Genomic DNA, 21869 nt, shown 5'->3' on the forward strand with positions numbered 1-21869 from the left:
TTGATATCCTTGATTAATTTATGAGCAGAGGGCGATGTTTAGGTTACAAATTTACTGTAATGTATGATGGTGGTCTTTGTTTTTGGTTTTGCTTTGGCCCCTGTGTGTCTTTTGTAAGTTTTAGCGATTTTAAATTTGGAGGTTTAAGTATATTATGTTGGTATGAAACTGTTGTGTGACAGGCCAATGGCCGTAATAAAGATCAATCAATCAATCAATCTGGGATGGGGTTGGGTTCCAAGTTGAAGACGAAACCCTGATCATAATTCTTATCTGTGGTGCTCTGCTGACTAATCTCAGACAAGGATCAAACCCCATTTACGCATAAGATTCAAGCCTCAGTGATAGCTTACCACTCCCAGTTTTTTTCCTTTCTGTCAGTGCTTGTTAGGAACATAATCATCTTGATCAGCTGAGCCAACTCATATGATTCATTTGGGATTCTGCTAAAGTGTTCAGTTACTGATTGTGATTATGCCAGATTTCTCAGGAGAGCGTACCCAGGAGACGAGACACATCATTTCAAAACGTCCCAGAGGGTTCAAGATAGCTCAGCTACAGCAAAACAAGGCAAGAAGCTGCCATTCAAAAAGCACATTTGCAAAAAACCTTTGCTAATTAGGATGTGTATCTGGCCAGCTTGCCCACCATCAGATGCCTTTTGGGGGTGGAGGGGGTTGAATAGCTTAGCCTCGGCCGTTTCAGATCTGTATAACCCTAAATGAATTATGCGGGGAAAATGGAGCAGCACCCCAATTTTGAGAAACTATTCCTTGCGCTGTGCTGACCCTGACAGCAATGGGGACCCGAATGACTCCTCATTCTTAACCTGCAGCGCACCTCAATGTGCCTTAATGGGACAGAGCTCAAATGATGGCTTCGTAGTACTGTTGGCGCTGAGATTATATGTGAAGTACATGGCGCTGTGGGTGAAACCACAGAGCCTAGAACTTGCTGATCAGAAGGTCGGTGGTTCGAATCCCTGCGACGGGGTGAGCTGCCATTGCTCGGTCCCAGCTCCTGCCAACCTAGCAGTTCGAAAGCATGTCAAAGTGCAAGTAGATAAATAGGTACCACTCCGGCGGGAAAGTAAACGGCGTTTCTGTGCGCTGCTCTGGTTCGCCAAAAGCGGCTTAGTCCTGCTGGCCACATGACCCGGAAGCTGTACGCCGGCTCCCTCGGCCAATAAAGCGAGATGAGCGCCGCAACCCCAGAGTCGGTCACAACCGGACCTAATGGTCAGGGGTCCCTTTACCCTTTACCTTACATCTGGTAAGTCAGGGTTTTTATGTGTCCTTCTCGGCCAAAACAGCTGAGGAATTTCAAGGGAAACCAAAAATATCAATGAGTAATGAAAACCATCAGATGAATTTGCACAAATACATATAGAATTTGTGAAGGATCCTTTTCTTAGGATAAAGGACTGGAATAGATCACATCCATGGGATGCTGTCTAGCCCTGGGGTGGGGGGAAAGTGGTCCTCAAGATGTTGCTGGACTACAACTCCCATGATCCCCAGCCAGCAGAGCCAGTGGTCAAGGATGGTGGGAGTTGTAGTCTAGCACCATCTCTGGATGGTCAAAGGTTCCTCACTCCTAGTGTAGCCATTTGATTCTGTTCTCCTCGGGGTGTGTTGTCTACCTTTATGCAAATCTGCGCTCTTTGTCTAAGGCTGTGGATTGATTATTTAGAAGAGAATAATAATAATAATAAACTTTTATTTATATCCCGCCCTCCCCTGCCGAACCCGGGCTCAGAGCGGCTAACAACAGTAAAATAATACAACATTCTAAAACCATTCATTATAAAATCATTTCAGAGTCAAATTAATGGCAACCATTGGGCCAGAGCTCCGTGAAGATTGCCGAAGGAGGGAGTCAGGCTGTGCCCTGGCCAAAGGCCTGGTGGAACAGCTCTGTCTTGCAGGCCCTGCGGAAAGATGTCAAGTCCCGCAGGGCCCTAGTCTCTTGTGACAGAGCGTTCCACCAGATCGGGGCCACGGCCGAAAAGCCCTGGCTCTGGTTGAGGCCAGCCTAACCTCTCTGTGGCCTGGGACCTTCAAGATGTTTTTGTTTGAAGACCGTAAGGTCCTCCGTGGGGCATATCAGGAGAGGCGGTCCCATAGGTACGAGGGTCCTAGGCAATATAGGGCTTTAAAGGTTAAAACCAGCACCTTAAACCTGATCCTGTACTCCACCAGGAGCCAGTGCAGCTTGTATAAGAATTGATTCCACATAAATTTACCTATTTCAAAGCAGATGACTGTTTCTACAAAGGCAACAAACTTCTCAGATTACAAGGGATGATTCTTAAAAAAGGGGTATGAGGGGTATCTGATATGTTGACTCAGCACCCCCTCTACTCATATGCCACCAAGAAACATGGGTTAACACTGCTGGTGGGAATCAGCAGAATCTGTGGGAATCAGCAGAATCTGCACTAGTGATTAACAAATCTGCGCTTCGTTATTTACAGACACCGTATGCCATACTTCCCAGTTTAGCAAGGAAACTGCGGTTGAGTTGCACCTTACCCCTGGCCAATGGATAATTGTTGAAAAAGTCATATTAAATAAATTGCCTGAATGAACTGAAAGCACCTAGATCATTCCTATCAACCCTTCAGCATTTAAAAGCCTTTTGCAAGTCTTAAACATCCACCTCCCCTCCTACCCACCCACTCCATGTTCAATGAAATGAATCAGTTCATTAGAGCAATTAGCTTTTCATCTTTCATATTGTCTTAATCTGGATAAAGCGCTAATGGGGAACAAAAATGGTCATGTTCTCAGTGGGTATCAATTTTCATAATCCCGCTGCCTTCAGGCGTGTTAGATGGATTCACCAAAAGAACTTGATTGATTACTCTAGAGACGGAGGCAGCCCTGAGGAACAAATATGAGCAGTTAGAGGAATTCTGATGGGCAAGTGTTAGAAGTCAGAATGGCAAGGGGGTTGTTAGGGTTAGACTTCAAGCAGCTATAATTTTTCAACGGCAACATTCTTGGCTGCAAAATGCTTTCCACGTAGGAGAGGATAAAAAGACGAAGAGCTTCCGCTTGGACGAGAGGTGGTGGGACTGAATTATCAGCATTTTAACTTATAATGAGCGGTTTGCAAAGAACAAGTGGTGCCTGCAGCCTTTTTTTAAATAAGAATGTGCTGGAATCAAAATCAAATTTTAACACATGGCAGATTTAAAATAAAACAAGGCCGTATGTTTTTTATGATGCACGGGGTTAGCTTCATTAACGCTTCAGGTATCCGTAATCCTTTTAACATTTACTGTCTACAAAGGAAAGAAAGAGGATCGAGTACTCTATTTAATACAGTGAGCTGACAGAACTTGTGGAGGCATCTAGCTTGGAGCACCTCAAGCAAGCTTAGATGCTGTAAGCAGAGCTCCCAACCTGTGAGTTGGCCTCCTCCGGCCATTTTCAGACTGGAAGGGACATGCTTTCCTAAAGTACAGGTGCCAAATGTGCCAGATTGAGCCCTGGCGTTTGGGCCCTGCTCCTTCCCAAGTTTTCCACCCAACGTTGCCTTCTCCTGACTTGAGGCCAAATGGGAGCTCTTGCTCCAGCAGATGGGAGAAGAGGGCAGGGGCAAAAGGACCCAGGAGGAAGTGGGGCAGGAAAGGTAATCGAAAAGGCAGTGTACATCGCTGGGGGTGCAACACACAGGGAGTCTCGGCCAATCAGCAGTTCCCTGTGATGCCAAATAATATCTTCTGGGTGTGGTCTGAAGAGATTTTCAGGAGCCAGAGAGAGAGACCAGGGGTCCACATTTTGCCTGTGGGTTGGTGGCATCCTGTGTCCAAAGCTGAGGTGGATTATATGTACAGCCGTACCTCGGAAGTCGAACAGAATCAATTCCGGAAGTCGATTTCACTTCCAAAGCGCAGCTTCTGATTGGCTGCAGGGAGCTCCTGCAGCCAATCAGAAGCCATGGAAGCCCTGTTAGATGTTCGGCTTCCAAAAGAACACTCACTTACTTCTGGATTTCGATTGTTCGGGAGCTGAAACGTACGTGTTCTGGGGCGTTCGAGAACCAAGGTATGACTGTATAGAGACAGAGAGACCGACAATCTCATGTGGAAGTTCTCAGTATGTAGCACAACCCAGAGGTTGTCAGGCTGACACGAAAATATTTTGTTTTTGTATGAAGCTCTGTCCAAAACATTTCAGCTTGGCTGGGTTCCTTTAAACATTTAAATTTGGCAAGAGGTTTTCGTTTTCTTTTTTTAGCCCTTATATAAACTCAAAAGAGTTTGCAAAAAGAAAGCTGGTTGTCATTGATCTGGCTGTACTGAATGCTAAGCCTGCGCAACAGGAGAATTACACAATATCTCTGTGTGTGGTTGCAATTCATTCCAGGCATTCAGAGAGTAGGAAAAAGGGAGAAATGTTTGGCCTAGTTCACACAGAAAGGTGAACCTACCTTACTGTATGAAACAATATGCAAACAGAAGCATAGTCATCTTCCATATGATGCCTGAACTTTGCAGTTCAGATCTTCGGCCAGGTATTGTGCGCAAAGATGCATGTGCTAGGGGAAAGCGTGCATGAGAATGCATGATAATAACATTAAAACGCATCACATTCGGGGAAACGGCTTGACAAAAAAATGTATGCATGCATTAGGCAAAATTGCTTGCAGAAGTGATCTTATTCGGAGAAATTCGCACTATGAAGCTGATGAAGTTTCATGAAGACCTTTGGGGGGGTGAAGGGGGGGAATTACGATCTGCTGTGGAAATGTCAAATACTGAACTTAAGAGTGGAAAAACGAGAAACCGAAATCGAGAAACAGAAATTGACCCATCACTCTCAGAAAAAACTGAGGAATATTGAATAGAATGTCAGACATGGACCTTGGAGAACCAGGCTTAAATTTCAACCCTGCCATTGAGTCCATGGAATGGTGCTGAGATCGAAGTGTCTGTAACCCGAGGTACCACTGTAATTTCCTTCCATCCAAAGTGAGGAACATCTCACAGCAATCCAAAGATGGCATGGGCAGAAGTCATTTCCTACGGGACCGCCTCTCCTGGTATGTCCCACAGAGAAACTTACGGTCTTCAAATAAAAACACTTTGAAGGTCCCAGGCCACAGAGAGATTAGGCTGGCCTCAACCAGAGCCAGGGCTTTTTCGGCTGTGGCTCCGACCTGGTGGAACACTCTGTCACAAGAGACTAGGGCCCTGCGGGACTTGACATCTTTCCGCAGGGCCTGCAAGACAGAGCTGTTCCACCAGGCCTTTGGCCAGGGCACAGCCTGACTCCCTCCTTCGGCAATCTTCGCGGAGCTCTGGCCCAGTGGTTTGTTTTGAATTAATTTTATAATGAATGATTTTAGAGTGTTGTGTTGTACTGTTGTACTGTTTTATTGTTGTTAGCTGCCCTGAGCCCGACTTCGGCTGGGGAGGGTGGGATATAAATAATTTTTTTTTTAATTATTATTATTATTATTTCTCTTTGTCTCCCCACTCCCCAATGTAAAAATAATTATCTCAGGGTAAGACCTGTATGCACCTCCCTCTAAACTCTGATGCGCACCTTCAAAATACAGACATCATCTGTAACAAGCATGTTTGGAAAGATAATTGTGGTGTCCCACCTTTCCCCTTCCTCCTCTGCCCTTAAATGCAGAATAATTTTCTGCAATCTTTTTTTTCTTCCTGAAGCTTCTCTTGGGAGATGACAAGAGTCCCTTGCATTAATGGTGCAAGGCTGGTGCCAAACGCTCCCTTCGCCCATTTCCCTGCTAATGCAAAATAGTCTTGGCTTAAGGCTCCGCTGTAAATCACCGTTCTTTCGGCCATTAATCTCGAGAACACCCTGCTATATTTTATTAAGGTAATTGTACGGCTTTAAAAGGCTCTCATAGCAGGCTTCCCAGAACTCTGCGGCAGCTTCAAAGCTTCTCTGCATTTTTGTGTCCAAATGCTAGAAGAAGATGCAGTGCTGTGCATGTTTCTGTCAGCCCCTGGAGTCACTGATATCTGCTCAAGGGCACTGCAGTCAGCCTTCTTTACGGCTGCTTCTGCATTCTGCGGCAGATTATGGCCACATATATATAAGGTTTTTCTCCGATGGGCAGGGCATGTTGCAAGGCATCACATGAGTGTGACTAAATCCAGGCTGTTCAGCAGCCAGAGCTTGAACAGAAGGCCTGGGATATTTGTTTTTTGACTCATTCTCTCAGACTGTGCTGAAATAATCAAATAAGCATGCAGAATAGACTGAACCACATTGTTGTTGTTTAGTCATTTAGTCGTGTCCGACTCTTCGTGACCCCATGGACCAGAGCACGCCAGGCACTTCTGTCCTCCAGTCCCTCCCGCAGTTTGGTCAAACTCATGCTGGTAGCTTTGAGAACACTGTCCAACCATCTCGTCCTCTGTCGTCCCCTTCTCCTTGTGCCCTCCATCTTTCCCAACATCAGGGTCTTTTCCAGGGAGTCTTCTCTTCTCATGAGGTGGCCAAAGTCTTGGAGTCTCAGCTTCAGGATCTGTCCTTCCAGTGAGCACTCAGGGCTGATTTCCTTCAGAATGGATTGGTTTGATCTTCTTGCAGTCCATGGGACTCTCAAGAGTCTCCTCCAGCACCATAATTCAAAAGCATCAATTCTTTAGTGTTCAGCCTTCTTTATGGTCCAGCCTTCACTTCCATACATCACTACTGGGAAAACCATAGCTTTTACTATACGGACCTTTGTTGGCAAGGTGATGTCTCTACTTTTTAAGATGCCTTCTAGGTTTGTCATTGCTTTTCTCCCAAGAAGCAGGGGTCTTTTAATTTTGTGGCTGCTGTCACCATCTGCAGTGATCATGGAGCCCAAGAAAATAAAATCTCTCACTGCCTCCATTTCTTCCCCTTCTATTTGCCAGGAGGTGATGGGACCAGTGGCCATGATCTTTGTTTTTTTTGATGTTGAGTTGAACCACATTAAGGCAGCCCATAACAGCAGATGGAGTGCGTCCGGTACTCAGCTATAAGTCATCATCGCTGAGTTTGCCATTGCCGCAACTCACACAGTTGAGCAAGGGGGTCCTGCCCCATGGCACTGGGCCGGGGGCGGGCTTTGGTTGTTGTTTTTTGCAATATGGCACCCCCTTCTCTTGTCACCCTGTGGAACCACCCACACTGTCCTAAATCTGGCACTGCACTGGACCACAACTGGTACACTAGTGTCTGGACTCCATCCCAGTCCCACTGGTGGATTTTGGTTGCTACTCCACTGTGCGGTGCAGTGCTATGATTATACCTGAAGGAATGTCTCCACCCCCATCATCCAGCCCAGACACTGAGGTCCAGCTCCAAGGGCCTTCTGGCAGTTCCCTTACTGCAAGAAGTGAAGCTACAGGGAACCAGGCAAAGGGCCTTCTCGGTAGTGGCGCCCGCCCTGTGGAACGCCCTCCCATCAGATGTTTAAGGAGATAACTGTACAACTTTTAGAAGACACCTGAAGGTAGTTTTTAATGTTTTACTGTGTTTTTGTACAGTATTTGCTGGATGCTGCCCAGAAACGCTGGGGCAACCCAATAAGCTGGACAGGCTACAAATAATAAAATTATTATGAAGGTGATGTTTGGAACACATGCACCCTGGACAAAGAATGTTACTCCTGCCCCTCTCTCATACTATACTTAAAGCAGATACAGAGAAAGGGGCTGTTAATTCAGGGGTTTAAGAAGCACCTAACAACATTTTCGTGGCAGAGAAGGGCACGCCATACTGTTTGCTTTAAATAAACTATGCTTCAGAAAGCTGCCATGCAGGGAGTGGCATGTGGGTTTGCAGATCTGTTGTTGCTGTGGGGTGGCAAGGGTAGAAGAGACAATCTCATGCCCAGAAGCGCATTTCTGTATCCCAGCTTCACACAACTTGGGCTTCAGCCTTGCTACTGAAAATAGTTCATCCCTAGTGAACCCTGGCACAAATGAGGGGTTGGATTTTGATAACTGGGGGACAGCTCAAGTGTTGCTTTGCCCTATATGGGGGGTGGCCCACAGGCAGTCCGTAAGTTTGCCCTGGGCTTCCTTGACTGCCTGCTCTCCCAACATACGGCCTCAGCTTGGGAGTGTGGGGTGATCAGGAGAAGTCAGGAGACATCCTTTTCATTTCCCAGTTGGAGGGGCAGCTGTAAGGTGCAGTGCCTTCTCACAGAGCTCTGGCGCTGGGGTAGGGAGTGTTTAACTGCCCTCTGTCTTTGTCTTCCTCCCAGTGATATTTTCCCAGTTAAATTACAGCCCCAAGCTACTATTAACCCTGTTCTTTGGGGGGCAGGGAGGTAACATAGGGGCTTGTATTGCGCCCGGGAAGGCTATTCACAAAAGTGGAAGTGGGGGTGCTTTAGATCAGGGAAGCTGTCTATGTGATAAAGGTAAAGGCTAAGGGACCCCTGACCATGAGGTCCAGTCGTGACCGACTCTGGGGTTGTGGTGCTCATCTCGCTTTATTGGCCGAGGGAGCCGGCATACAGCTTCCGGGTCATGTGGCCAGCATGACTAAGCCACTTCTGGCGAACCAGAGCAGCGCACGGAAATGCCGTTTACCTTCCCACCGGAGTGGTACCTATTTATCTGCTTGCACTTTGACGTGCTTTCGAACTGCTAGGTTGGCAGGAGCAGGGACCCAGCAACGGGAGCTCACCCCGTCGCGGGGATTCGAACCGCTGACCTTCTGATCGGCAAGTCCTAGGCTCTGTGGTTTAACCCACAGCGCCACACAGTTCAAAAGAAGAGCACCTTTTTTAAAGAGGGGGAAATATTGGGAGAGCCAACAGACCTCAGTCTTTTCAGTTCCCCTGACCTTGTTGGTTTTGAATACACGGGTGCCTGCCTGAGTCAAATTATCCTGTGCCAGAGGTCAGAGGCGATCAACCTGTCTTGCTATAAACCATGCTGGTTTCGTGTATGATTTCAGCCTAATCTTAGGAAAATCATCTAGAGAGGTCAGCACAGCGGCTCTGCACGTCCTTTCCCTGGCTCTCAGATGGATGTTTTAAAGCCTTCTACCTTTGGCACTCTTAATGCAAATGCCATTATCTCTCTTTTCTGATATTCCCAGCCATTTTCAGCTGCTACGTGAAATGTACTGTGGAGGTGTCCTGTGCATCGATTAAAATGCAGCCTTCCCCTTTCAAGATTTATAAATGATCCTTCCAGTGATTCGAGAAAGGCTAGGAGAAGCAGGAAAACAGCCATTTCATAAGACATCACTTAATAATAGCTTTATTGTTATTGCTCAGATAGTCAACGTTCAACAGCTGTAATTCACGACATGTTTAGGAAGCCCCCTACCTCCCCTCACCCAAAAAAACATAATATTGATGACATTTTTTCCTCAATTTTGCTTCCTAACCTTGTCATATGTTTTGAAATATTAACCAAATTTGATCAAAATACGTGTGTGGTATTTCAGCTTATCGGTTATATCTAATGCTGTGATGTGCATAGACTTTCCCTTCCTAACCCCCTGTAGCCCCTGGAGTGAGTGAGTGTGTATGTGTGTGTGTGTGTGTGTGTGTGTGTTTTGTGGCTGCAGATTTTGAAGGGTGCACAGAGAGTTGCTGTAGGGAAGAGAGGAAGGGAAAATGTTCTGTACCAGCAGCAGTCTGTCTCATGCATGCAGCAGCAACAGTATTGCACTTAACGTCTTATGTTTAAATGTTTGCAGCTGCTATTAAAACAACAACAAAGGATTGACATATCCACTCCCCAAATTAGCTCTTGAAACAATGCATGTGCTTAGTTGCTTAAGTCAGAGGCAAATTGTGTCGGGTGAGTTTAATGCAGATATCAAAATCTTGAGGGGACAATGCATTATTATAACAACCTGTTGGTCAGTCAGAGTCCTGCTCCGTTTGTGTTATGTACTGAAGTTCTCACCCTGGGCCAGCAGGGGGATACTGTAGATAGTTTTCACTCAGCTCCACATATGCAAATAAGGGATTGAAAGTGACGTTCAGTGATTGGATAGTTACAGAAAATGGTTACTGTTGCGTTGTAGTGGAGCTCTATATAAGCAGGCTGGCCTAACCCTTCAGTTCAGTTCTGTTCTGGCCTGTGAATAAACAAGAGCTGCGTCGTCTGATATGTTGTTGTTGTTTAGTTGTTTAGTCGTGTCTGACTCTTCGTGACCCCATGGACCAGAGCACGCCAGGCACTCCCGTCTTCCACTGCCTCCCGCAGTTTGGTCAGACTCATGCTGGTAGCTTCGAGAACACTGTCCAACCATCTTGTTCTCTGTCGTCCCCTTCTCCTTGTGCCTTCCATCTTTCCCAGCATCAGGGTCTTTTCCAGGGAGTCTTCTCTTCTCATGAGGTGGCCCAAGTATTGGAGCCTCAGCTTCAGGATCTGTCCTTCCAGTGAGCACTGGGGCTGATTTCCTTCAGAATGGATAGGTTTGATCTTCTTGCAGTCCATGGGACTCTCGAGAGTCTCCTCCAGCATCATAATTCAAAAGCATCGATTCTGATTTGTTCACCCACAACTTAACAGTTTGAATGTTATATCTATGAATGGAGGCTGCCTGACGGAAAGATCTTTTCCCAGCTACATCCTCAAACCCATTAAGATGGGATGTTTAGGGGTAGAAATCTATTAAAACCCTGACCCGCCGATGCAAAAGCAACAAAGTCCTCCAGGGGATTTGCAACAGCTCAGATATGTGCAAACTCCCAGCAGTCTCCACCTTATGGAATAAGTGGAGGAAAAACAATAGGCAAGATGTTTTGTGTGTGAAATGCTTCTTTGCAACACATTGCATCGTTAGAGGATGTGAAACCTACATCAGCCTGTGAATCAATGTGTGCTTATGTGGCTAGCCATGTTGAGCCCTGGGGTAACAGCATAGCTTCTTCCAGCAATATTACAAATTGGCCTGCCAGTTATCCTGAAGCCAGTGGGATTAAACTGCCTTCATATGCAAGTACCGTGGCTGCACTGGCAAGCTGGATCATGCTGAGAGAATGAAACACTCCTTTGTTTTGTGTTAAAAAAAGAAATCACACTAAAAGATAGCATTGGAAAGATGTGCATCACAGTGTAATTGTAGGCTGACCCTTCGCTCTCTCCATTCTCTGGTGATCAGATTTTATATTGTGTTCGTCCTGGCTCAGGTTTGCCAACAAATGTGCTGCATAATCCCATTCCCAAGCACTGTGATATGAATCGGCTAGAAACTGCATCGATGGTTACCCATCTCTTGCTCCCAGATTTAGAGGAAAAACAGCAGGCAGGCTATGAAGCCTGCTAGAAGCTGTTGCCACCACGGTGACAGGAACCCTCGTGTATCAGCAGTCAGCGGTAATTCAAAATCACAAGATTTGCTCATTTGGGAGGGGACCGACCTGGCCTGCTAATCGTGCCCCGCAAGGACTGGTTCCTGAATCCCCAAAGAATTCCCCACTAAGTAAGTTTATGGGGACGGGGAAAGGAAATGGGATTGTGAAGGATAAAGCTTTTGATCAAACGCACAAGTGCCGGCAACATTAGCAAAGGGAATAGAGAAAATTGCTAGCGGAGTAAATAGCTTTTTGTATAAATGTTCTCCTTATTCAAATTTCCCCCAGTGTTTTTTTTTTTCCTTTTAAGGCCCGGAGAGTGAATTTTCTTCAGAAAACATTGATTAACTGATACCCTCACACAGTTCCCCGTGACTTTACACACACACACACAAAAAAAAAAAAAAACCAGCAGAGAAGAGAGAAGAGCAAAGTCACTGTGTCACATTTGCACCAACCACACATTTGCAGTTCTTAGCGGTTTCTTTCCTTGCACCCAACAGATGGTTCTCAGTGTCAGCTCTTGAAGGAAGAGGAGGAGAAGGGTCTAGACTGGTGGGAAGTGGGAAACCGGGGAGGGGGCACTGCAGTACAACAGTAGGCACGTGGTCTTACGTTCTTCGCACAACAAGTAAGCCCCACACGCTCAATTTGAGGGGATTTTCTGTTCCCTCGTAGCAGCCTCTTGTACATTCATCGTGGGAGGTCCGCGTTCAGAAATTGCTTTCCATGCACAGATTATCCCTCGCTCAATTGGGGCAGTAAATTTTTTTCTCCCCAGTTAAACATGTGAGAAGAACCGAGAAACTTGAGAGAGTCACATTTCTGGCCTGAAACAAAGAGGCAGAAAGGAAGGTATGGAGTACAAGACGGAAGAGAACTCTTCCACCTCAATTACCGTATTTTTTGCTCTATAGGACGCACCCGACCATAGGACGCACCTTGTTTTAGAGGGGAAGAACAAGAAAAAAAATCTCCCCCTCTCTGCTCAGCGCCCCTTCAGCGAAACAGCAGAACTCCTCCCGCTTCGCTGAAGGGGTGCTGCGCAGCTCTCCCTCTCCTGAAGCCAGGAGAGTCTTGCTCTCCTGGCTTCAGCAAAAGGAACCCGAAGCCTCCGGAGCGCGGAGGGAGCGTTCCCTCTGCGCTTCGGAGGCTTCGCGTTGCTACCGCTGAAGTCAAGGAGCCTGCATTCGCTCCATAGGACGCACACACATTTCCCCTTAATTTTTGGAGGGGAAAAAGTGCGTCCTATAGAGCAAAAAATACAGTAATTAGCTAACGTGTTTCTTCACTGCCCAACGCCTGGTTTGTAGAGAAAGGGATAAGCACCCCAAAAGATTTTGCCGGTGGTGAGTTTCATTGACGGTGGAGGCCTGGGCTTTTGTTAACAGGCAGCCAGACCCCAAACCGGCAGTTGCCAGGGGAAATGGACCGTTCGAAAAAGCACATTTGTGCGTTTTCAAAAATTCGAGCCATGCAAAAGTTCTGTTCTGTTTGGTGATGTAAAAACAATGTGGAAAATACCCCTAGAACCTCAGGCCCTTATCAAGCACGCCCATTTCTCTGCCCTCCCTGCCCCACCATTCTCTGCTGCTGCTCTTCACTGGGTTAATAATATGAAGTTATTTTAAAACACGGGTAACCCTTTCCTTGGGACGCAGGTGGCGCTGTGGGTTAAACCACAGAGCCTAGGACTTGCTGATCAGAAGGTCGGTGGTTCGAATCCCCGCGACGGGGTGAGCTCCCGTTGCTCGGTCCCTGCTCCTGCCAACCTAGCAGTTCGAAAGCACGTCAAAGTGCAAGTAGATAAATAGGTACCGCTCTGGCGGGAAGGTAAACAGCATTTCCGTGTGCTGCTCTGGTTTGCCAGAAGTGGCTTAGTCATGCTGGTCACATGACCCGGAAGCTGTATGCCGGCTCCCTCGGCCAATAAAGCGAGATGAGCGCCGCAACCCCAGAGTCGGTCACGGCTGGACCTAATGGTCAGGAGTCCCTTTACCTTTACCTTTAACCCTTTCCTGGCAAGTCATGTGAAGCTACTACCACTGTTCAGATAAGGGTGGCAATGCCAAGAGTATCCAGTGCAACATGGAGGGAATGCATGGGCATGTTGTAGCGGCAGGTCCTTTGCATGCAAATCATAATATCCCAATTAAAGGTAAAAGGACCCCTGACCATTAAGTCCAGTTGTGAATGACTCTGGGGTTGCGGCACTCATCTCGCTTTACTGGACGAGGGAGCCGGCGTTTGTCCACAGACAGCTTCCAGGTTATGAGCAGCGCACGGAAACGCCGTTTACCTTCCCACCGGAGCAGTACCTATTTATCTACTTGCACTTTGACGTGCTGTCGAACTGCTAGGTTGGCAGGAGCAGGGACTGAGCAACGGGAGCTCATCCCGTCGCAGGGATTCGAACCACTGATCTTCTGATTGGTAAGCCCTAGGCTCTGTGGTTTAGACCACAGCACCACCCAAGCCCCAATATCCCAATTAGGCAGTTCTAATATTTCCTTTAAAAAAGCTCAGGTGAAGATTACAGAGCAATCTAAGTTTTTTAAACAAGACACTAGACTGTCAATCTATACCAAATATTTGAAGATTCTGGATGGATGGATAGAATCTAATTTTGCATGTGAAGTCTCCCAAGTTTTGCATGTTAACTTAGCATTCTTTTAGAAGGAGTCATTTGTTGACAATCTGTCCTTGCATGTGATTTGAGTATCCTCCAGCATTCCTCTGCCAGATTTTGGTCCATCTTGGGGTACCTGTGTGTGTGTATGTGTTCGTTCATGTTCCCACCACTGCTTTTATTTTCTTCTCTACTTCAGAGTTCTGTTTTCGTTTCGTTTTTAATACAAAACCAGATTTGTCCTCAAAGCAACTCTGTGATGTAGGATGCTGTAATTCCTGTTTTTAAGTTGGGAAAATGAGGCAGCAAGTGACTTGCCCCGTCAACCAGAATTTCTATATCTCAGCAGGGAACTCGGATCTCAGGCCCAGCCCTCAATCCACAGGGCTACTCTGTAATTTTCTCTTTGTTTATTTCTTCCTCTGAATATGTGCTTTAAGAATTAATTCCTGGAGTGCAAACCTTTGGCATTTCGCAAATTCCAGTGTGGCGGGATGCATTTCTTATCTGCTAAATTATTCCTTCGTGTGCCGTGCGCCGACAAGTCCCCCTGAAATGTAGGCTTTCCTGTGATGTGGGAAGACGAGAATTGCCCACCCAGCTTCTCAAACCACATGGCTGTAGTCATGACCTTTCATGAAGACAGCAGGCTCCTGTCAGCTGGAATGTCCACTAAAGGTCTTGTCTGCCACAGAACAGATCCGATTGAGATATGACTGGCACTGCAGTAAGCAGCTGGGGCACAACACACCAAAACTCGTGCTCAGTATATTACACTGAAGGCAAGGCCACTATGTTCCACAGGGGGTGAAATCCAGCCAAGAGGAGGCTTTCCCCTGCTGGATATATTATGAGGCATCTTGTCTTTGTTGGCTGAAGGAATGGATGGCATTAGAGAATCCACATATTCTAGATCTAAAAGGTCATGATAATATTTTTGGTTGGCACGCTTATTTATGGTATGAAAAGGTGAAAGTTCATAAAGGATTTACAAATCATGTAATTGGGGGTGGGAATTATAGAGTATGAATAAATGAGTAAATTAAGTTAATTTGGATATGCAGAAGATATGCAAAACAAATTTAAGGAACCGCAGAAAGAGGGAGAAAGAAGTCAAGTTTTGAAATGTCAAAATGATTGTAAAATTAGTGAAATGTATAAACTTGAAAAGTATGAATGAATAAAAATCACTGGTAACACCAAAAAAAGAGGGGGGGGAATCTAGCCCAAGTCAAGCACAGTTTACTATAATAGGAACATTAGGCATGAACACTATTCTCCTCTTCCATTAAAACAGAAAATTGCTAACTTTGGATAGATCGTGTTCCTTCTGCTGATCCTATCCTCTTGGATCCAATGAGGTCACAAGGCTGAAAATCACTATTTGTTTTTAATGTATAACTGGCACATCAGGCACCCTCTTGAGCTCCCCCATCTTCCCCTTACTCAGTAATGCTGTCCGCGTTTGATTCTGCTTCCAAGAGGCACTTTTCAGCTCTTGGTGCAGATGTTTCCGTCTGGGTCTCTTGGTTCTGAAGTGGGATGAAAAATCTGAGCTCACTTTTAAAATAATGACTTCCTGCAAATGTTATCGAGCTTCAACTTTTTTGTTGGGTTTTAAAAAACAACAACACCATGCATGCTGTGTTCTGATTCCAGCTGTGACTAAGCTGGAATTACCGTATTTTTTGCTCTATAAGACTCACTTTTTCCCCCCTAAACAGTAAGGGGAAATGTGTGTGCTTCTTACGGAGCGAATGCAGGCTGCGCAGCTATCCCAGAAGCCAGAACAGCAAGAGGGATTGCTGCTTTCACTGCGCAGCGATCCCTCTTGCTGTTCTGGCTTCTGAGATTCAGAATATTTATTTTCTTGTTTTCCTCCTCCCAAAACTAGGTGCGTCTTGTGGTCTGGTGTACCGTATTTTTCGCTCTATAAGACACACCAGACCACAAGACGCACCTAGTTTTTGGAGGAGGAAAACAAGAAAAAAAATGCACTGGCTCGCCAGATGCAGCTTGTCACGCTGGCCACGTGACCCGGAAGTGTCTGCGGACAGTGCTGGCTCCTGGCCTATAGAGTGAGATGAGCGCACAACCCTAGAGTCTGGCAAGACTGGCCCGTACGGGCAGGGGTACCTTTACCTTTACCTTTACTACATCAAACATTAAAAGCCTCCCTAAACAGGGCCGCCTTCAGATGCCTTCTAAAAGTCTGGTAGTTGTTGTTCTCTTTGACATCTGGTGGGAGGGCATTCCACAGGGAGGGCGCCACTACCGAGAAGGCCCTCTGCTTGCTTCCCTGTAACTTGGCTTCTCACAGTCAGGGAACCGCCAGAAGGCCCTCGGTGCTGGACCTCAGTGTCCGGGTAGAACGATGGGGGTGGAGACACTCCTTCAGATATACTGGACCGAGGCCATTTAGGGCTTTAAAGGTCAGCACTAACACTTTGAATTGTGCTCAGAAACGTATTGGGAGCCAATGTAGGTCTTTCAAGACCGGTATGTAGGTCTTTCAAGCAGAGCAGTACAAAAGTAGCAGCTGCCCTAGCATGGAGGGCCATTGCCTGGAGACGAGTTGTGATGTTACTGGTGCTGGCCATGCAGCAGGGTGAAATAATCTGTTTTGTGATACACCGTGAGGGGCAAGGGGGAGGAATTGGTGACTAAATACAGCAGCAAGACTTAGGAAAGCCTTGGCCCTAGCGTTTGGGCTGCGCTTCAGGTAGCATGATGCTTTTGGCTGGCACTGGCTGCATCCCTGAAAGCCCAGCTGCTACAGAGCTGCATTATCAGTTCTTTTTGCTCCAGCTGCTGGAACCGTTCCTTTTCCAGAGACATACTTAGCTGGTGCCTCTTCCAGCAGCAGAGCCTCTTACGTATTTCTGCACAGCAATTCATGTCTAGTTTTCCTTGTGGCAAGTACATCTGTAGTTTTAATAATTGCTTGTAATTCCTGAATGTTATATCACCACATTGCTTGCGAGGCAAATTGTTTGTGCAATGCTTGTCAGGCACACATTCATGGTTTCACTTCATTGGCCTTACAAATTGTCGGCTGATTGTTTGTTTTTTGTTTGTGTTTCGACTTGTGTGAGAGACACCGAACAGCAGAATACATTTTTTCCTAGAATGGTAGGAGTGGCTCCACTCATGTTGCTTAGCCTAAGAGAGCACAGGGCAAAACATTCAGTGGTTCTGCTCTTTGTCTTCCATCTTGGAGATGTTTGAGGTTCAGCAACTTGAGATGGAGCCATCTTTGGCTCTGTTGACACATCCAAATTCTTTTTTAAAAAAAATATTTTATTTTCAATGCAAAATCATAACATCATAACAAAAATTACAAACATTGAATCCAAAATAATACTATACAAACAAGAAAGAAAAACAGAACACACACACAAAAACCAAAAACAAAACAAAACAAAAAAGCATACATCTACAAATAAAACCATATCATCATTCTAATCTAGTCATTACATACATATACTTCCTTCCTTTGTTCTAAGACCTCAAAATGTTACTCTTACTGTATTGTTGTGTCTAAAACATTGTTCTGGAGTAAGCATATCAGTATGTATTGAATGATGCTTTACAGGGTTAAAGAAAAAGAAAAATGGTGTAAAAAAGTACAAAGATGGAACGTGTTAACCCCAAAAGAACCATACATTGAAAACGTGCTGAAACTGAAATGTGCTGAAGTTTTATATCCAAAACTTTTATTTGATTGTTATCTGACAAGATGAAGTTTCCTTTTGTATACAGTTTTTTTCTTTTTACCTTCACTTTTTTCTTTTCTTTTTCTTCTGTGTTTCTGTTGTAAATGATTTTTTATGTCTGTATTTTAAACCAATAAAGATTATTATAAAAGAAAGAAAAGAAAACGTGCTGAAACTATATATTCTGCATATGTATACAGTGGTATCTCAGGTTAAGTACTTAATTCGTTCCAGAGGTCCGTTCTTAACCTGAAACTGTTCTTAACCTGAAGCACCACTTTAGCTAATGGGGCCTCCTGCTGCCACCACGCCGCCGGAGCACGATTTTTGTTCTCATCCTGAAGCAAAGTTCTTAACCTGAAGCACTATTTCTGGGTTAGCGGAGTCTGTAACCTGAAGCGTATGTAACCTGAGGTACCACTGTACATGTTCTCCCCCCTTTTTAAAAAAATGCCTTTTGAAAACAACTTCCCAAGGAGATGTACAATGAAATGCAGATTGTGATAGAGACCCAGCACCGATCGCAGTACTCTCTGGACCTATATTTTAACATGTTTCAAAGAACCTAAAGAAAAATCTCCCACACTAAAAGGCTCGGGTCACAGAAATAATTTTCATAAATACCTGATACCCATTTGTGGGGTTCTGCATCTCCTTAGTGTAGTCCGGCTTTTATATTAATACCTAGGTGATGATGATGACACACATCATTCCATAAATCACTTTGAATTCATTTGAAGCCCAGGTTGAAAGCGGGTCATTTGGGTCATCGCATCTGCTGAGAAGCACGCCAGATGATGGCATGCAGAGTGCGCCAAATGGATGTTGTGTTAATGGTGACTAATGATGGTCATTGTTGAAAGTTACAAAGATAATACCTGTGTCCGCGGTTGCTAATGAATTATAGCCATTATGAAGACACTACTGTTTCAACAGCAATCAGAATTATCTAGTTCCACTCCTTCCCCTCCCTCCCTTTCATTTTCCCTAAAAGCAGATTATTTGGTAGAGATGAAAGAAGAGCTCCTATGATATACATATCTTCCATTGTATGTTCATGAATATTAGTGGAAGTTGGCCCTGGTTATGAATAGCCTCAAAAAAAAAAGCTTTCTTGAGCTTGCATATCTTATGAAAAGTGTATCGCTGCAGGTTTTTAGAGTAACAACAAAATATTTCTCATTCCAGTCGATTTCCCAGCTTTAGAGGATGACATTTCAATCAACGGGGAAGACTTTGGAGAAGACTCTGAAGATGGTGAGTATGAGATATTGTGGGTTGCATAACGCTTCAGGTTACAGATGCTTCAGGTTACAGACTCCACTAATCCAGAAATAGTACCTCGGGTTAAGAACTTTGCTTCAGGATGAGAACAGAAATCGCGTGGCGGCAGCAGGAGGCCCCATTAGCTAAAGTGGTGCTTCAGGTTAAGAACAGTTTCAGGTTAAGAACGGACCTCCAGAACGAATTATGTTCTTAACCAGAGGTACCACTGTATTTTAAAAGCAATGTGCCTTATGCAGCTCCAGGAAAAGTACAGTGGTACCTTGGTTCTCAAACTTAATCCGTTCTGGAAGTCCGTTCCAAAACCAAAGCGTTCCAAAACCAAGGCACGCTTTCCCATAGAAAGTAATGCAAAACAGATTAATCTGTTCCAGACTTTTAAAAGCAACCCCTAAAACTTCAATTTAACGTGAATTTTACTATTTAACGAGACCATTGATCCATAAAATGAAAGCAATAATCAATGTACTGTACTATTAATTAAATAAGACAGTATTGTAGATGATTAAAAAAAAAAATTCTTACCTGCACTGATGATCCATTTCCACAGTCACACAATCAATCAATCAGTAGCCGAACTGGGTTCCACACAGTCACAAAAACAAATTAACCAAAAAAGCCTCAAAAACCAAAACACAAAATAAATAGCAAAAACAAAAGCGCCAAACTTAATCCGTTCCAGAAATCCATTTGACTTCTGAAATGTTCGAAAACCAAGGCGCAGCTTCTGATTGGTGCAGGTGCCCCGGAAGACCTTTGAAAACTGAAACACTTACTTCTGGGTTTTCGGCATTTGGGAACCAAGGCGTTTGAGAACCAAGGTACCACTGTATCTCAGAGATACAGTGGAAACTCAAGTTCTGGGTTAAATACGTTTTATCAAAGATGCTCAGCCACAAGTTGGAATCAATGAATACTAATCATGATGGCTACATAGTATGGACGTCCAACATGCCTCTGGACACCAGATACTGGAGAACAATAGCAGGAGAAGGATCTTTCACTCAGGCCCTGCTTCTGGGCTTCCCAAAGGTATCTGTTTGCTCAGTGGAATGAATAGGTAGGCTTTGGAATGAATTCGTTGGCAAAAAAATCCCCCACTCTTTAAGCTGAATAATCAACAGGATTCAACCCCACCCTAATGTCCATCAGCTGATACCATGGGTGCCATCAGGGAATGGGCAGTTGGGCGGAAATAGCCTTGCAGACCAACTTGGACCACCCCTCCCAGTATCCCAATATGTTTCTGAGTGCCATTAAAAGTGTTGGTGCCTCAGCCCAGAATACCAGAATACCCCCATCGTTCAGCCCAGACTCTGAGGTCCAGCTCTGAGGGCCTTCTGGGAGTTCCCTCAGTGCGAGATGTGAGCTTACAGGGTAACAGACAGAGGGCCTTCTCGGTGGTGGCACCCACCCTGTGGAAAGCCCTCCCATCAGATGTCAAGGAAATAAACAACTACAGTGGTACTTTGGTTTAAGAACAGCTTAGTTTATGAACAACTTGGATTAAGAACGCTGCAAACCCGGAAGTAGGTGTTTTGGTGTGTGAACTTTGCCTTGGAAGCAGAACATGTTCCGCTTCCTGTTGAGTGCGTTCCATTTATAAATTGAGTCCCCCACTGCTATGGGAAAACACACCTTGGTTTAAGAACACTTTCGTTTAAGAATGGACTTCAGGAACGGATTAAGTTCGTAAACCAAGGCACCACTGTATCTGACTTTTAGAAGACATCTGAAGACAGCTCTGTTTAGGGAAGTTTTTAATGTTTTGTCGTGTTTTTAATATTCTGTTGGGAGCTGCCCAGAGTGCCTGGGGAAACCCAGCCAGATGGGTGGGATATTAATAATAATAATAATAATAATAATAATAATAATAATAATAATAAAGTATTATTATTATTATTATTATTATTATTATTATTATTATTATCATCATCATCATCAGATTGGCCCACAGGCCAGAGATCCCCTGCCCTTCTTTAAAAGTATGAACAGTACATGTGGAGTATATGAAAATAATGTCAGAAGGCATTTCAGTCTGGAAGTAATTCCCGGGATGGCTGGGAGGGTGAGACTTGTGGGCTTGAGCAAAGGTCATTTAAATTAAAGGTCACACCGTTAAAGAGGATTGAGATGTAGTGAAAATCTTCAAATGTTACGAGGCTTCATTTCACATTTAGAAATATTTGAGCCTTTCTTTCCTTTTTTTCTTTTGCTTTCTGTACCCAGTTCACCATTTTTCATTATGTGGAGTGGCCAGTTGTTTAAATGGAGAGTCAGGTCACACTCAACGTATTTATTTACTTAGCAGATTAATACCCTGCTTTCTGATGGACGTTCCCAGAGCAGATCACAGCATTTATAAAATGCAGTTGAAACATTACAAACATACACTTGAAACACAAAGCAAAGCAAAACCAGCCACGCAGGAGGAGGAGGAGGAGCAGCAGCCTGGTGTTGGCTTCGCCTGCCTCTCTCGAAATACCTTCCAACAGAGCCAACTAGTGATGGATGGCTATTGGAATTTCCCACTGGATAGTCAATCATGGTCTGTGCAGCTTTAGATAGGAACGTAAACTAGTTGGCTGGGAAAAGCCTCTCCTCCTTCCGGAGGGGAGGTGTTGTGAGCGGGAGCCGGCTCCCGCGTCACGCAGGGGGCGTTTTGCCCCCTGCCCAGTCATCATCGCTGGCGCAGCACGCCTCCCAGCCGGTCACCCAATCGGGAGACACCGTGGGGGGCGTTGTCTAGCCGTTCAAATGCGGCCGCGCCAGCTCTCCCCCGCCATTGCCCTGCCGATTTCTGCGAGTCAGCCACCCACCACTCCCTTTAGTGCGTACAGTGGTGCCTCGCAAGACGAAATTAATCCGTTCCGTGAGGCTCTTCGTATAGCAGTTTTTTCGTCTCGCGAAGCAAGCCCATTGACAGCTTAGCAGATTAGCGCTATTAG

The 21869-nt window shown here is 45.2% G+C and overlaps 1 protein-coding gene across 1 annotated transcript in view; it reads left to right on the plus strand.

The window, feature by feature from the left end:
• The window catches only part of NRP2 (neuropilin 2), a 248896-nt gene that overhangs the window by 220595 nt on the left and 6432 nt on the right, over nucleotides 1–21869 (plus strand). Inside the window, exon 16 of the mRNA XM_079977299.1 lies at nucleotides 18826–18894. Coding sequence (XP_079833425.1) covers nucleotides 18826–18894 — 69 coding nt within the window. The remainder of the gene's footprint in view (nucleotides 1–18825; nucleotides 18895–21869) is intronic.

Source organism: Podarcis cretensis (genome assembly GCF_951804945.1).
Source record: "Podarcis cretensis genome assembly, chromosome: 1".
Taxonomy (NCBI): Eukaryota; Metazoa; Chordata; class Lepidosauria; order Squamata; family Lacertidae; genus Podarcis; species Podarcis cretensis.